Consider the following 17,352-nt stretch of genomic DNA (forward strand, 5'->3'; position numbering starts at 1 on the left):
CTTTACCTTGAAGGTGTTAAAATTTGTTATTGTCATTAAAATAATACTTTACATGTTTTTCTGTGTGCAATACAGTTCACCATAAAAACAATGTAATTAAAATAATCTCCACACCTTGAAGACTTAACTCTGTTGCTCTTTTGAGGTCATCATCTTCTTTCTGTTCCCAAGCTTCCTAAAGGGACAAAAACAAAACTAAGGTATTTAAAAAGGTACTGATTAAACTTATTTACCAAGGATGAGATCAGCCACGCTAGAAGCATTTGCTCACAATGTTTTCCATAATCTTACAAATGTATGGAGTATGACCTTTCGAGGGATGTGGAGAAATCCTTTACTTTTTTCAACCCTGTTTTCCTAAAACACAACCTCGGGGGTTAAAAAGGCTTACATGTTATCTCTTCTAGTCAGTCACATTTGGCTTGCTAACCAAAAGCTATTCACTGTGACAGTGTGATCTAATTAATTCCCTTTCTTCTTGTATGTATGAAATGCCTGGCACACAGCAGAACCTACTTAGCAAGTTGCTCTGTTTTCTTTCCTCTGATTTACAGCATCTGCCCATTTCCGTGGTATAAATACTCCCACTGTGGCAAAGTTTAAGCTACCAACGTGATACTGAGTGCACAGCTGGGAAGAGGTGGGCACGCCTGAGCTGACGGTGAGCTAGTGTATTGCTGTCCCTAAGTCTATGACAGCAACAGAAACAATTTCCACAAGATCATTATTCAAACATTCCTATTTTATTCTTTTTTCTATTTTTTTCTTGCTTAAAAAAAACCCCGACACACGTAACAGATACTTGGTGAATACTAAATGAATGCTGCTGTTACTTTTCTAATACATCTGAGGTTCTCTTAGAAAGACAAGAACCTGTGAAAATGTCAACCTGATGACTAATTATAAAAATAGGGAAATGTTGACCCTAAAAAATTTTTCCCTCTCATCTGCAGAGAAATTTATAAACTTCATGCATAAATGAAGAAAAGATGTAATTTAAGCAGAACCGTTTTATACTTTTCCCAAGTCTAGACTTGTTTTTAGTTACTAAAGTATATAAGAAGCTTAGAATGAGCTATTCTGCATTACAGTCCTGGGAGCAATAATACTGTATTCAGGAAAGAAACAGATATTCTCTAAGAGGAAATATGATTACTTAAACTCATCCAGCATATAAAGTCTGTGCTGAAACCCAGATGGTAAAAGATACTTTTAGCTATTAATAGAATGATGCAGGTATACCAAACTGAAGAGACCTCATATTCTATTCTCAGATGTGAAGATAGGTTCTTAAGATAGTTTTAACTGGGTAGCTGACAAGAAAGAGGATATATGTCCTTTGTGCATGAAAAAGAGGTATGCTGAATTTTTTCTTTCTCTGCACTATAAGGAACTATTGTTAAGAAATCAGACCTTGGTCTTTTAGATGAAAAATAAGTTTTCTAAAACAAATGATTACTATCCATTATTTGCAAAATAGCTGACATAAATACATCTTGATGATGAGGCAGCTAGGGAGATACTTCTCACAAATAAAAGGATACAGAACAGCTGGTTCTGAAAGCATTTTAAAGCAGCAGTTCTCAGCCTTGACTGAACACCAGAATCACTGGGAGGTTTTAAAAAATGGAGGAAGAAGTAAGGAGGAGGGAGGAAGCAAGGAGGAAGGAAGGAGAGAAGGGAGGCTGAGAGAAGGGGGAAGGGGGAGAGAGAGGGAGGAGGGGGAGAGAGAGGGAGGAGGGGGAGAGGGGGAGGGAGGAGGGGGAGAGGGGGAGGGAGGGGGAGAGGGGGAGGGAGGGGGAGAGGGGGAGGGAGAGGGAGGGAGGGAGAGAGAGGGAGGGAGGGAGAGAGAGAAAAGGAAAGATATCTAGATGCCCAGACCATACCCCAGGATCCATTATATCAGAATTCCTGAGGGGAAGAACAATGCAAGTATCAGTATTTTTTAAAGCTCCCCAGATGATAGTAATGTGCAGTTAAGAATGAACCCCACTGTTCTAGAGAAATCAGATTTTAAGATTTTATTTTTAAGTAATCACTACACCCTATGAGGGGCGTGAACTTACAACCCGGAGATCAAGAGTCACATGCTTTACTGACTGACCAGCCAGGTGCCCCCAGACAAATTAGATTTATTAATCTGATTATTTGTAAACACTAAAATGGTGTGCTCATTCTAGGGAGTTTTGGTAAATTTTTATTACTAACATGACGTGGATTGCATAGGATCACACAACCATGAAAACATCACCTTTTAGTCAAGATACCTTCGGCAACTGCAATACCTCAGGCAAAAGCAACAGCTTTGGCAAATATAAGTATGAAGAACTAGAAATTTAAGATTAGATTACTATATAAGAAAAGAGCGGATAAATGGTCATCTTTTCCAGTCTATGACTGAAAGCTGAAATTTCAGATATTATTCAGATAATAGCCCTGAGAATTTTATGCTCAAATAATTCACAGGAAAGAATTCATATTGTGAGAAAGTGACCAGAACAATGCCTTAAAATATTAAAAAATCATGGTGGTATGCTGGCTATTTCTAAAGCTTGTAAAATAAAGTTGGACAGGGGATGATGTGTAATAACCCATCCTGCCTTAGCATGCAACGAATTACACTAATGGGAAGTAATCAACAATACATTTTGTTGCATTTGGAATTTCAAAAAAAGAAAAACTATCACTGTTTCTGTTTCAGAACCAAGGCAAAGTTCCAAACAAGTTTGTGTGTTTTGCTGGACCAATGCCTTAGTGTATGTAAATCACCTGGAACAATGCTTGGCACACAGTAAGTGCTTAATGCATGTTAGTTGTTGTTATTGGGGAAGACAGGTAAGGAGAAAACAGCAATAGAAGTATCTCTTACTTGTTCCTGAAGGCTCTGAGCCAATGCCTGCTGAAGTTCTTGCTCTTCCCTTTCACGTTCCATATCATACTGCTGGAGCCAATCAACCTCTCCTTGAGATCCTTCTGGAGTTTTATTTTCTTTATTCTCATCACAGTCTTTAGTTATCTCAGTAAAACTGGCAGGATCTGAGGAAGCAGAACAAGACGTAACTGGGAAATCCTCTCTAATAAACTGAAATCTCTGGACTAGAGTGACACCTACTGTTCAGAGAGTAACTGACCCGAACCTCATATATGACTTGCTTGGGACACACAATTTCATCTTGCTACATTTAGATCATGGTTTCTCAATCTCAGCACTACTGACATTCTGGGTGGGATAATTTTTTGTTGTTTGAGGGGGCTGTCCTATGCACTGCAGAATGTTCAGCAACATCCTTGGTCTCTACCTACTAGATGTCAATAGCAACCCCCTTCCCCAGATGTGACCACCAAAAATGACAGACATTGTCAATGTCCCCTGGGGGGCCAAAACTGTCCTTGGTTGAGAACCACTGATCTACAGCAATGTTCTGAAACGTAACCAATCAGGAAGCACTATGGCTGAGGATGGAGAAAAATGAACAGCCATATTCATAGCCGGTCACAATGTCACATAGCCAAGTATTAGGAATAAAGCATTGTTTAGACTAAATGAAGAATTAGGCTAGAATGATTAAGCTAACATTGAGATTTTTTCTCATTATTAAATTAGGTCAAATGAGTGTGTGTTTTCATTAATAATCAAATAAACCTTGTACATATCCTAAATCAAAAGAGCTACATGAAATACGTAAACACTTCATGTACTGCACAAGTATATGACTATATATGTTTAAAACATCCACACAAGGAGATAAGAAGAAAAAATCTTTCATTTCTTTCTGTTCCTTCTCAATCTCTAGACCACAGCTAGCTGGGATAAACAGTATGGTCATGATTTCGTTCTGGTTATTTGAACTGTGAGAACAAAAACATCTCATTATGATTTTTAATATAGGTAAGAGTGGGTAGACAGAGTTCAATGCTTTCTTTTTCTCAAACACTACAAAAGCAAATATTACCATCTTAACAAGTTAGGGAAAGTCTCATAAAAAGAATTTAACTGGCAAACAAGAATTACCTTTACAGATTCATTTTATATAGATTGTGTTAAAATTAGCATATGCTCTTTATCTGCCCTAATACTGTATCTTAACCACTTAAACGATAGATTTTCCACAGCACTACCAATTAATCTAAGGTTTACAACATCTTGACTTTAGACTCTAAATCAGTAAGTTGTCATCATTTTTTAATTGTATCAAATTGTTGACTGAATACTTACCATTAAAACTCTGAATACTCATTAAAAGAGAAAAACTCTTCGAATATATTAAGTGCAAAAGCAATATGATCCCAATTAAAAAATTATATAAAAGATGTAATTTCTGGGGCGCCTGGGTGGCTCAGTCAGTTAAGTGTCCGACTTCAGCTAGGTCACAATCTCGTGGTCTGTGAGTTTGAGTCCTGTGTCAGGCTCTGTGCTGACAGCTCAGAGTCTGGAGCCTGCTTCGGATTCTCTCTGCCCCTTCCTCGCTCACATTCTGTCTCTCTCTCTCTCTCTCTCTCTCTCTCTCTCTCTCTCTCAAAAATAAACAAACATTAAAAGATATAACTTCTTCCTTTCCTCTATTCTTGGAGAAAGTCATTTCCACAAGCTGGAAGGGGGAGCTCTGAAGTCTCTCTGACCCTGCCTGTCCCTCTGGCCTTAGCTTATTGGACCAGGAATGGATATTTGAGTCAACCAATCTGATTACTGCTGGAAATGTGGAACTGAGACATTCAAAATTAGCTGATGTTGAACATTTTAAGTGGAAGAAAGATTTGGGAGTTGAGGCTGCTATTTTAGACCTAAGATAAATATTATTACTTTTATTACCAAAATATACTCATTAAAAAAAGGTAATTTTTCTTAACCAATAATTTTCTGCATTCCAGGTACTGATGTGCCCCACAAATCCTAAAATCATACTACCAATTAATCCACGTGATAGAAAACCAAAGCATTACTTTGAGATGCTAAAATCAAGATAGATTTGTTATCAGGACAAGATTATCAGATGGATACAAACATTACTTAAGATCTATGGGAACAAATATGACCACGGAATAATAACACTCTTGTAAGGAACTTGATCAATGGATAGAAGGAAAGCCACATGTCAGAATTTAACATTTTTACACTGAACACATATCTTCTGCTTCTTCCCCTACACCAAATGAAACCTGCTCCTTTCCTATAGTCTATGTTTCAGTGAAAGGGATCACTATACACAGTTTTTTTTTTTTAAGGTTTATTTTTATTTTTTGAGAGTGAGTGGGGGAGGGGCAGAGAGAGAGGGAGATGAGGATCTGAAGCAGGCTCTACACTGAGAGCAAAGAGCCCAATGTGGGGCTCAAACTCACAAACTGAGATTGTGACCTGAGCCGAAGTCAGAAGCTTAACCGACTGAGCCACCCCTGCACCTTATGTGCCTTTTTTAAAGACAGAAAGCTGGTGTCATTTTTTACTTATCCCTCATATCAGGTAAGTCATTATTTCCTAACTATCTCTTCAATCCATCGACTTTTCCTTCAAATGCCAAAACCTTGGCCTAAGGCATCATTAGTTTTTGACCTAGACAACTGAAGTAACTTCTTAACAGGTCTCACAGGATTACTTTGAATTTCTTCTCTCATAAATGTGCTATAGTGCAGCCAGAATGGTCTTTTTATTTTTTTAAACTTTTTTTTTTTTTTTTAAATTTTTAATGTTTATTTATTTTTGAGAGAGAGAGAGAAACTGAGTGGGACAGGAACAGAGCCTGACATGGGGCTCGAACCCATGAACTGCGAGATCATGACCAGGACACTTAACCAACTGAGCCACCCAGGCACCCTTTTTAAAATTTTTTAAAAAGTTTATTTATTTATTTTGAGAGGGAGTGAGAGCGAGTGAGAGCGACAGAGAGAGAGAGAGAGAGAGAGAGAGAGAGAGCGCGCGCGCGCGCGGTCACATGCATATGCAAGTGGGGGAGGGCAGAGAGAGTGGGAGAGAGGGAATCCCAGTGCAGAGTCTGATATGGTGCTCAAACTCATGAACCATTAGATCATGACCTGAGTCAAAGGTGGATGCTTAACCAATTGAGCCACCCAGGTGCTTTGAGAATGATCTTTTTCAAATATAAATTTTTATCAAACACTTGTTTGCTTATAACTATTCAATAACTTTCTAATGGTTCTGAAATAAAAGTCCAAACTTCTAAAAATGGGTTTAGGCCATGTAAAAACTAGAGATGCATAGCTTTTTCTCTTTTGCTTTTCTTCCTCAACACTATGCTCCAGTCATGCAGATCATTCTGAACTTTTTTGTTGCCTACTAACTTGCCATGGCCTCTCTCACATCTCAACCTCTGCACATACTCTTCCCTCTGGCTGGTGTCCGGAGACAGTGAAACCTTACTTGGCAGTCTTCTTGCCCCTCCTCAGTTGATTCATGAGACAATGTGCTGGGCCCCAAATAATTACTGAGAATCTACTATGCACCAGGAATTGTTGTGGAAGGTGGGACTACAGCAACAATTAAAGCAAGATGGCCCTTGTCCTCAAGTAGCTTAAGTGCAAAGACTCTGAGACGAGAATGAACTTAGCATATTTGTAGGAACAAAGAGAGACAAAGCCAGTATAGCTAAGTGGAGTGAAAGAGGGGGAGAGTGGAGACAGGCCATAGTAAGAAGCGTGGATGGGGGTGCCTGGTTGGCTCAGTCAGTTAAGTGTCTGACTTTGGCTCAGGTCATGATTTCATGGTTCGTGAGTTCGAGACCTATATCCAGCTCCCTGCTGTTAACACAGCCTGCTTTGGATCCTCTGTCTCCCTCTCTCTGTGCCCCTCCCCAGCTTGTGCTCTCTCTCTCTCTCTCTCAAAAATAAACATTCAAAAAGAAAAAAAAGAAAGAAAGAAAGAAAAAAGAAGCTTGCATGAAGTGTAATGGCAAATCATAATAAGTTTTAAATGTTTACTTATTTATTTTGAGATGCAAGGGAGGGGGGGAGGGGCAGAGAGAGGGAAGGAGAGAGCATCCCAAGCAGGTTCCACCCTACCAGGGCAGAGCCCAAGGTAGGGCTCAATCCCATAAACCATGAGATCATGACCTGAGCCCAAATCAAGAGCTGGGTGCTTAACTAACTGAGCTAGCCACCCAGGCGCCCTGCCAAGTGGACATTTTACGTAGGCATCTCAATACCAAAATTTAAAGCTCAGCTGAGAGATCCAAGCTAGAGGTATGAATTTGGTAGTTCATCGGTCTGTGAGGCTGTGGTAAAATATGAGATCACTCAGGGAGAGAGCTTCAGTAGCAAAAAGACAGCTAAGGATGGTATTCTGGGAATACTCCGACAATCAGAGTTCTGATGAGGGGAGGGAAACTAAAGTGACTTGGTTTAGTAGGAAGAAAACTCCCTGACAAGCATGGTGTCATGGAAGCTCAGAGAAAAAAAAAATGTATAAAAGTTTTGAATGTTAAGGAAGGAGTGGTGAATTATGTGAAATACTGCTAATGTAAACTTGATAAACCATTTCAGGGGAGTGATGGGGAAGAAAGCCCACTTGCAGAGAGCTGGTGAGAGAATGGGTGGTGGTAAGAAAGTAGAGAGAATGAATAAAACACTTTCAGAGAATTCTGTTGTGAGTGGAGCAAAGAAAGAGAGCAGTAGCAGTAGGGGAATGTATGGTAACAAGAGAGTTTTTTAAAAATGGATTTTTACCCCATAACCAGTAAGGAAATCGAATTCGTAATCAAAAGTCTCCCAAAAAACAAGAGTCCAGGGCCAGATGGCTTTCCAGGGGAATTCTACAAACACTTAAGGAAGAGTTAACACCTATTCTCTTGAAGCTGTTCCAAAAAATAAAAATGGAAGGAAAACTTCCAAACTCTTTCTATGAAGCCAGCATTACCTTGATTCCAAAACCAGACAGAGACCCCACTAAAAAGGAGAACTATAGACAAATTTCCCTGATGAACATGGATGCAAAAATCCTCAACAAGATATTAGCCAACCGGATCCAACAATACATTCAAAAAATTATTCACCACGACCAAGTGGGATTTATACCTGGGATGCAGGGCTGGTTCAGTATCTGCAAAACAATTAACATGATTCATCACATCAATAAAAGAAAGGACAAGAACCATATGATCCTCTCAATAGCTGCAGAGAAAGCATTTGACAAAATACAGCATCCTTTCTTGATAAAAACTCTCAAGAAAATAGGGATAGAAGGAGCATACCTCGAGATCATAAAAGCCATATATGAACAACCCAATGCTAATATCATCCTCAATGGGGAAAAACTGAGAGCTTTCCCCCTAAGGTCAGGAACAAGACAGGGATGTCCACTCTTGCCCCTGTTATTCAACATAGTATTAGAAGTCTTAGTCTCTGCAATCAGACGACACAACGAAATAAAAGGCATCCAAATCGGCCAGGAGGAGGTCAAATTTTCACTCTTCGCAGAAGACATGATACTCTATATGGAAGACCCTAAAGATGCCACCAAAAAACTGCTCGAACTGATTCATGAATTAAGCAAAGTTGCAGGATATAAAATCAACACACAGAAATCGGTTGCATTCCTATACACCAACAATGAAGCAACAAAAAGAGAAATCAAGGAATTGATCCCATTTACAATTGCACCAAAAGCCATAAAATACTTAGGAATGAATCTAACCAAAGAGGTGAAAAATTTACACACTTAAAACTATAGAAAACTTCTGGAAGAAATTGAAGAAGACACAAAAAAAATGGAAAAAGATTCCATGCTCCTGGATAGGAAGAACAAATATTGCTAAAACATCGATACTACCCAAAGCAATCTACATATTCAATGCAATCCCTATCAAAATAACACCAGCATTCTTCACAGAGCTAGAACAAGTAATCCTAAAACTTGTGTGGAACCAGAAAAGACCAAGCAATCTTGAAAAAGAAAACCAAAGCAGCAGGCATCACAATCCTGGACTTCAAGCTATACTACAAAGCTGTAATCATCAAGAAAGTATGTTACTGGCACAAGAACAGACACTCAGATCAATGGAACAGAACAGAGAACCCAGAAATGGACCCACAAACGTATGGCCAACTAATCTTTGACAAAGCAGGAAAGAATATCCAGTGGAATAAAGACAGTCTCTTCAGCAAGTGGTGCTGGGAAAACTGGACAGCAACATGCAGAAGAATGAACCTGGACCACTTTCTTACACCATACACAAAAATAAACTCAAAATGGATGAAAGACCTCAACGTAAGACAGGAAGCCATCAAAATCCATGAGGAGAAAGCAGGCAAAAACCTCTTTGATCTTGGCCGCAGCAAGTTCTTACTCAATGCATCTTCGGAGGCAAGGGAAACAAAAGCAAAAACTAACTACTGGGACCTCAACAAACTAAAAAGCTTCTGCACAGCAAAGGAAACAATCGGCAAAACTAAAGGCAACCGACAGAATGGGAGAAGGTATTTGCAAACGACATTATCAGATAAAGGGTTAGTATCCAAAATCTATAAAGAACTTATCAAAGTCAACACCCAAGAAACAAATAATAATACAGTGAAGAAATGAGCAAAAAACAGGAATAGACACTTCTCCAAAGAAGACATCCAGATGGCCAACCGACACATGAAAAAATGCTCAACTTCACTTATCATCAGGGAAATACAAATCAAAACCACAATGAGATACTACCTTACACCTGTCAGAATGGCTAACATTAACAACTCAGGCAACAACAGATGTTGGCGAGGATGTGGAGAAAGAGGATCTCTTTTGCATTGTTGGTGGGAATGCAAGCTGGTGCAGCCACTCTGGAAAACAGTATGGAGGTTCCTCAGAAAACTAAAAATAAAATCACCCTATGACCCAGCAATTGCACTACTAGGTATTTATCCAAGGGATACAGGTGTGCTGTTTCGAAGGGACACATGCACCCCAATGTTTATAGCAGCACTATCAAAAACAGTCAAAGTATGGAAAGAGCCCAAATGCTCATCAATGGATGAATGGAAAAAGAAGATGTGGTATATATATACAATGGAGTATTACTCGGCAATCAAAAAGAATGAAATCTTGCCATTTGCAACTACGTGGATGGAACTGGAGGGTATTATGCTAAATGAAATTAGTCAGAGAAAGACAAATATCATATGACTTCACTCATATGAGGTCATTAAGAGACAAAACAGATGAACATAAGGGAAGGGAAACAAAAATAATATAAAAACAGGGAGGGGGACAAAACATAAGAGACTCATAAATATGGAGAACAAATTGAGGGTTACTGTAGGGGTTGTGGGAGGGGAATGGACTAAATGGGGAAGGGGCACTAAGGAATCTACTCCTGAAATCATTGTTGCACTATATGCTAACTAATTTGGATGTAAATTTTTAAAAAATAAAAATAAAAATGGATTTTTAGGGGCACTTGGATGGCTCAGTCGGTTAAGCATCGCCTTCGGCTCAGGTCATGATCTCGAGGTTTGTGAGTGGTTCATGAGTTTGAGTCCCACATGAGGTTCTCAGCTCTCTGCTGTCAGCACAGAGCTCACTTTAGATACTCTGTTTTCCTCTCTTTGCCCCTCCCCCTCTCCCTTCCTCCCTCCCTCTCTCTCTCAAAAATAAACATTAAAAAAAAAAAAGATGGGTTTTTAATCATTTTAGAGATTAAGGCACACGAGAGTAATTTACAAGAGAGGGAAGACTTGATGCAGAAGAGAAGGTATAATTTCAAGACAGAAGGTCAAGAAACAAGTGGATGAAATTCTGAGTATGAATGGAGGGACTGGCCTTAAAGAGCAGGGATATTTCCTCCATAACAAAAGTGAAGGCAGAATGTTCATCTGATTACATCTATTTTCTTTCTTTCTTTTTTTTTTTTTAAGTTTATTTATTTTTGAGAGAGAGAACAAGCCTGAGCGGGGAGGCGTGGAGAGACAGAGAGGGAGGGAGAGAATCCCAAGCAGGTCTGCACTGCAGTGCAGAGCCCAAGGCGGGACTTGACCCCATGAACTGTGAAATCATAACCTGAACCGAAATCAAGACACTTAACCAACTGAGCCACCCAGGTGCCCATGACTGGAAACCGTAATGAGATCAAGTCATCACTGACAACAGAACAGGACACTAGGTTAAGCTGGACGGAGAGAAGGTATCTGAAATCAAGATTTCAAAGGTGGCACAGTTACTGATGACGACAAAGTCAAGGGAAGGGTTTCTCAAACATTAGCATGCATCAGAATGACTTGGGAGTCAAAACACAGAATGCCAACTCCTACATCCAGAGTTTCTTATTCAGTAAGTCTGGGGTGGGGCCATTAATGGCATTTCCAGCAATTTCCCACGTGATACTGATGATCTGTGAAAATACTCTGAGAACCACTGGTCTAAAACAGGACTACTGTCAGTGATCAAGATGGGGTAGGAAAAAAGATCTTTGGAATTAAGATCAGGAACTGAGAAACCAGGATTTTGAAAGGATCATTTATGAAGATGCTGAGGGCTCTACGATGTTGATGAGAGAACCTGAAAGGTAAAAGACAGCTATAGGAAGAGATAGATAGGTGGCAAAGTTTAATGTCTTACACTTCGAGAAGCTGGGATTTTTGTAGAATAAAAAGAGGCAGAGGTCTGGTGATGGCAGTGAGTAACAAGAAAAAAACTCATCCCATCTCCAAGGTCTGAAGTTTTATGGTATGGGAAAAAACGACTTATGCTTAAAGAACAGTAGGGCAATCCACAACGGGAGCCTTTCAAAGAAAAAACTGGCCGTGAATACATACTAAAGACACCTAACAATCAAATGCAGTGGGTAAACTCTGGGTTCTAGGTGGGGAATAAAGTATAAAAAATATTTTGGAGAACAACTGGAGAAACGTGTGTGGCCTCTACACTGGAATTATATATGGACACAGCGTTAATATTGCTAAGTGAGATAACTGTTACGTAAAATAATTTCCATATATTTAGGAGACTGAGGCTGAAGTGTTTTAGGGTGAAGAATCATGATACCTGCAATTCCAAACAGTTGCTTTAAAAAGGAAAAGTGCACAGGGCATCTTGGTGGCTCAGCTGAACGTCCAGCTCTTGGTTTTGGCTCAGGTCATGATTTCGGCTCAGGTCATGATTTCATGGTTGTGGGTTTGAGCCTCACATTAGGCTCTGTGATGACAGTGCAGAGCCTGCGTGGGATTCGTACTCTCTCTCTCAAAAATAAAAAACAAAAAACTTAAAAAAAAAAAACCAAAAAGGAAGAAAGAAAAAAAAGTGCATACATACATGTATGTAGTCTGCAAAGATGGCCTCCAATGAACTACGCAGTACTCTTACTACCAGTATTCTTTACTCTGGTGTAGGCACCCCCACAGTGAACATGGGAGTGCTTTAAGCAACAAAATGTGGTGGAATTGATTCTGTGCTGATTTTAAGCTTAAATAAAGGAGACCTGGTAGCTTCTTCCCCTTCTGTGCTTTTGGGAGCCCTGAACTGTAATGTAAGAAGCTTAGCTATCTTGCTAGAGAGAACACAAGGAGAAGGAGACGCCCTGAGATTACATGAAGAGATGAAAAGATGAAGAGGGGGAGGGGAAAAAAGAATGGAGAGGATATCTAGCCATCCCAGCAGACTCTTCTAACCAACATCACCAAGGTGCCTAGATGAGCCATCTAGGATGTTACAACCTAGTCAAACCCCAGCCAACATCACAGGAAGCAGAGGAGCTACTAGCTAAGACCAGTCAATCCAAGAGTTATGAGAGATAATGTTATTGCTGTTTTAAGGTACTAATTTTGGGTAACTGCTGCACAACCATACACACACAGACACACACAATGACACAATGACACACAAACAGATAGACACACACACACACACACACACACACACACACACACACACACACACTGTGAGGGAAGAAAGCAAATGTGACAAAATGTTAAATAATGTATCTATTCAATTTCTCTCTAGATTTGAACATTTTTTTTCTTTTTTTTTTTTCAACGTTTTTAATTTATTTTTGGGACAGAGAGAGAGAGACAGAGCATGAACGGGGGAGGCGCAGAGAGAGAGGGAGACACAGAATCGGAAACAGGCTCCAGGCTCCGAGCCATCAGCCCAGAGCCTGACGCGGGGCTCGAACTCACGGAGCGCGAGATCGTGACCTGGCTGAAGTCGGACGCTTAACCGACTGTGCCACCCAGGCGCCCCTAGATTTGAACATTTTTAAAGCAAAAAACTTATGGAGAATATGATCATATTTCATACTGCTAATTTTTAAAAGTATGATAATGGGATTGAGGATATGTTTTCTTAAAAAGGAGCTCTTTTAGAGACATTGAAATCTTTACTGATGAAATGATCTAATATCTTGTAGATCTAGGGGTGCCTGGGTGTCTCAGTCGGTTGAGCGTCTGACTCTTGATTTCAGCTGAGATCATGATCTCACGGTTTGTGAAACTGAGCCCCATGTCAGGCTCCATGCAAACAGCGCAGAGCCTGCCTGGGATTCTCTCTCCCTCTGCTCACGCTCTCTCTCTCAAAATAAACATTAAGAAAAATAATCTAGGGGATGGGGTAGAGAAGGAAGATAGGGTATAGATGAAACAAGATTGACTTTTTGATAATTACTGTTGATAATGGGTACAAGGGTGAAGATTCATTATACTCATCTCTCTACTTCTGTCCTTGGTCTATATTTTCTAGAAATTAAAAAAAAAAAAAAAAGTTTGCAGGAAAAGCAAGGTCTTTGGGTTTCGGTTATAGTAAGAAGGTGAATGGAACCATGACATTAAAGAAACGGGAAACACAACAAAGGCTTGCCTCCAATTGGGGAAGACAGGAGCTAGAGAACAGACAGTTTTACAAAAAGGATATAAAGTACTTACTAACAAGTTTGCTCTCCCCAAAGCTCCTATACAGTTGCAAGCCACCTGTGGTTATTAATGATTTTGATAACTCAGTGTTCTCCCTCATTGGCACAGATAATAAGGTAGAACTAATTGTATAGAAGAATAACTTCCTTTGTTAATTTTAGGGAGATGTAAGACGGAGCAAAGAAGTGGAAGGAAGAGGTGAATGCAGGAATTACTGGTGAAAGGTAAAAGCACTGATATTAACCAATAATATGTAAGGGTGGTGACTATGAGTTTAAGAAAAGAAAGGGATTTCCTAAGGATACTTGCATCAAGAAAGGGAAAAAAAGGGAACACTCAGATCCAAAAACCATCAGCTTTTTGTTTCCATTTAAACTGAGAATATACTAATTCTTATTTTCACTTGCACATAAACTCAGTTGATGAGACTTAACCCCAAAGAATACAGAAAATAATTATGATATACTACTGTTCTCTTCATCTCCAAAATTTCAGGCTTGATGTACTGAAACACATCAGCTACACAGATATAGATAATGTGGATATCAGGAGAAAAATATTAGATTGTTACAGGAAGAGACAGTAAAAGTTTTTACACCTATAACTGTTAAAATACCCACAGTACAAGGCAAGGAGGCTCAGCTCTGTTGTTATCATTGACAGATTTGAGAAATAACAAAATAGAAATAATTAGTACAAAATAATTTTCTATCCATATAGCCCTTTACAATATATGTATATTTGATCTAACATTCTAATCACAACTTTCCAAAGCATGCCTGGTGTATCCCCATACAGTGATCAGAAAGCTGACTGTCAAAGTGGTTAAATCTCCTATTTAGAAATTCATAGCTAGTCAGTGGTACAGCCAAGATTAGAGGCTCAGGGGTGCCTGGGTGGCTCAGTGGGTTAAGCATCTGACTCAGGTCACGATCTCAAGGTCATGAGTTTGAGCCTACTTGGGATTCTCTCCCCACCGCCACCCCCCCGCCCCCGCCCCGGCCTTCTGCTGCTCATAGGTGCTCTCCTTCAAAATAAATAAGCTTAAAAAAAAAAAAAAAAAAAAAAAAAAGATTAGAGGCTCAAAACTTGACCTCTTAGTTCAGTGGTGTTTCTATCATTATAAAGGGATGAACCCAAAGAATGGAGAACTCAATCTATACACTAAAACTCAGTACAAATTCAAATACAGAAAAATGAGGAAAGAATTATACAAATTTCTGAGAGAGCAGTGGTGAGGAAAAAAGTGGCCAAAAAATGACACATTTACTTATGTGCACAAAGGAATCCTAACTTTTCTTTTGATGTACACTTAAAGGGATAAGGCATACTTTACCAGCAGCCTCTGGATACTACTCAAAATATTTACTCCTCGTTTTTTAAACTGCTTTGGGGGGGGGGGGGGGGAAGCATGAAAATATTATTAGCCTTATTACACAGATTCATTTCACCTCCCATTATTGAGAAGCCGCTTGTCCCGATAAGGCTACAGAACACCGCTGTGCCTTAACAGATGATTCTTTTCATTAAACCTACCAGGCTCTGCAAGTGTTTTGGGCTTCTCCGTTTCCACAGGGTCTTGATTTTCAGGCATTTCTTGAATATCATCTTCTGCAAATCCAGTATCTGGGCTGCTGGTTGGTTTATCATCATCTTCATGACTCAGGGATGGTGAAGCTTCTCTCTTACTTATCTCTAAAACGGCTGCTAGAAGCTCTTCTTCACTCATCCCATCAAATCCAGAGTTTTCCAATTCAGACTTATCAGGCTCTATTCTGCATGATTTGGAATCCTGAAGAAGAGAGTTACTTTTAGAGGAAACCAGAATGCCTATGAATATAGCAGTCTTAGAGTTTAAAGTGAGAAGTTTATTTCTAAAAAGTTTCCTTTCTTTGAAGTTTTAGGTTATTTAACAATCAATAACCAATATATAAATTCACTGGCAAGCCTAATTTTCTTTTAAATAAATACACGGGCATACAGGTTTATTTTATTAAGTATGCTCTTTGTAGAAATTTAGAAAATACCTAAAAATAATAAAACAAATTCACTCAAAATTCATCACTCAGGGATAATTCCTACAGGTATCTTTGGTGTATTTTCTTTCAGTTACACGTGTACTACACTAGAAATGTTTTCACTACACCTCATATTTACTTTTATTCTTATTATAATTAAAAACTTTTTTTCACGTTTGAGAGAGAGTGTAAGCGTGTGCGCATGCACAAGTAGGGGAGGGGCAGAGGGAGAGAGGGAGAGAGGGAGAGAAAGAAACCCAATCAGGCTCCACGCTGTCAGAGCAGAGCCCAAGGTGGGGTTCGATCCCATGAATCATGAGATCATGATGTGAGCAAAAATCAAAGGCTTTCATTTCTCATTCTGACTTTCATTTCTCATTCAGGGTGAGCAACCACAAACTATCTTTAGCTTTGAAATTAGATGGGAAACAAGTCAATAAAAAATAACTATTAAATTAAGTGTTACCTAACCAAAAGGGAGATTTAAAATCAAACATTCACACGAGATGATGCAAACTCCTAGAGAAGCTTCAAGGTATTAACTATTATTATGTGTCAAGATTGAAAATGATGAAGTTACACCTTCTCACATCCATTATTTAAACCTTTAAATTAAAACAAAAAAAATTTTTTTAATGTTTATTTTTGAGACAGAGGGAGACAGAGTGTGAGTGGGGAGGGGCAGAGAGAGAGAGGGAGACACAGAATCTGAAGCAGGCTCCAAGCTCCGAGCTGTCAGCACAGAGCACAATGCGGGGCTCGAATTCACGAACTGTGAGATCATGACCTGAGCCGAAGTCGGACGCCTAACCGACTGAGCCACCCAGGCACCTCAATTATTTAAACCTTTAGATGACCTGATTGGCCTGTTGATGTAAAACGTTTACTAGAGTCTCCCATATATTAAAAATTAGTATTAAAAAAAATGAGTAATTATTTCGGGACCAGTATGTGAAAGTAGCTCTGAACCTGTAACAACTTTCATTTCTTAAGTCTCAATCCTGGAAACAACTTAAGTGTCCATCAATAGATAAGTAAAAATGTGGCATATACAATGGAATACTATTCCACCACAAACAAGAAATGAAATCTTGCCATTTGTAACAACATGGATAGATCTTGAAGTTATTACACTAAATGAAATAAGTCAGAAAAAGACAAGTACCATATGATCTCACTTACACGTGGAATCTGAAAAACACAAAAAACTTCCCACCAAGCTCATAGATGTAGAAACAGACTAGTGGTTGCTAGGGACCAGAGGTGGTGTGTGCGAGTGTGAGAGAGAGAGTGTGTGTGTGTGTGTGTGTGTGTGTGTGTGTGTGTATGCACGCGCGGGTGCTGGTGTGAAGTGGGTAAAGCAGGCCAAAAGGTACAAACGTCCAGTTATAAAATAAATAAGTCATGAGGATGTAACGTACAGAATTAGGCTATTGTTAATAACCTGTTGTGGGGCACCTGGGTGGCTCAGTCAGTTGAGTGTCTGACTTCAACTCTGGTCATG

The 17,352-nt window shown here is 39.4% G+C and overlaps 1 protein-coding gene across 6 annotated transcripts in view; it reads right to left on the reverse strand.

Annotated features, from left to right (window-relative positions):
* USP37 (ubiquitin specific peptidase 37) overlaps positions 1-17,352 on the reverse strand; it is a 99,384-nt gene that overhangs the window by 11,882 nt on the left and 70,150 nt on the right. For all 6 annotated transcript variants that reach the window (XM_042995331.1, XM_042995328.1, XM_042995333.1 and 3 more), the window contains 3 exons: positions 15,367-15,622; positions 2,870-3,036; positions 115-175 (listed from right to left, as the gene is read on the reverse strand). In XM_042995331.1, coding sequence (XP_042851265.1) covers positions 115-175; positions 2,870-3,036; positions 15,367-15,622 — 484 coding nt within the window. The remainder of the gene's footprint in view (positions 1-114; positions 176-2,869; positions 3,037-15,366; positions 15,623-17,352) is intronic.

The sequence above is a fragment of the Panthera tigris genome, chromosome C1, assembly GCF_018350195.1.
Source record: "Panthera tigris isolate Pti1 chromosome C1, P.tigris_Pti1_mat1.1, whole genome shotgun sequence".
Taxonomy (NCBI): domain Eukaryota; kingdom Metazoa; phylum Chordata; class Mammalia; order Carnivora; family Felidae; genus Panthera; species Panthera tigris.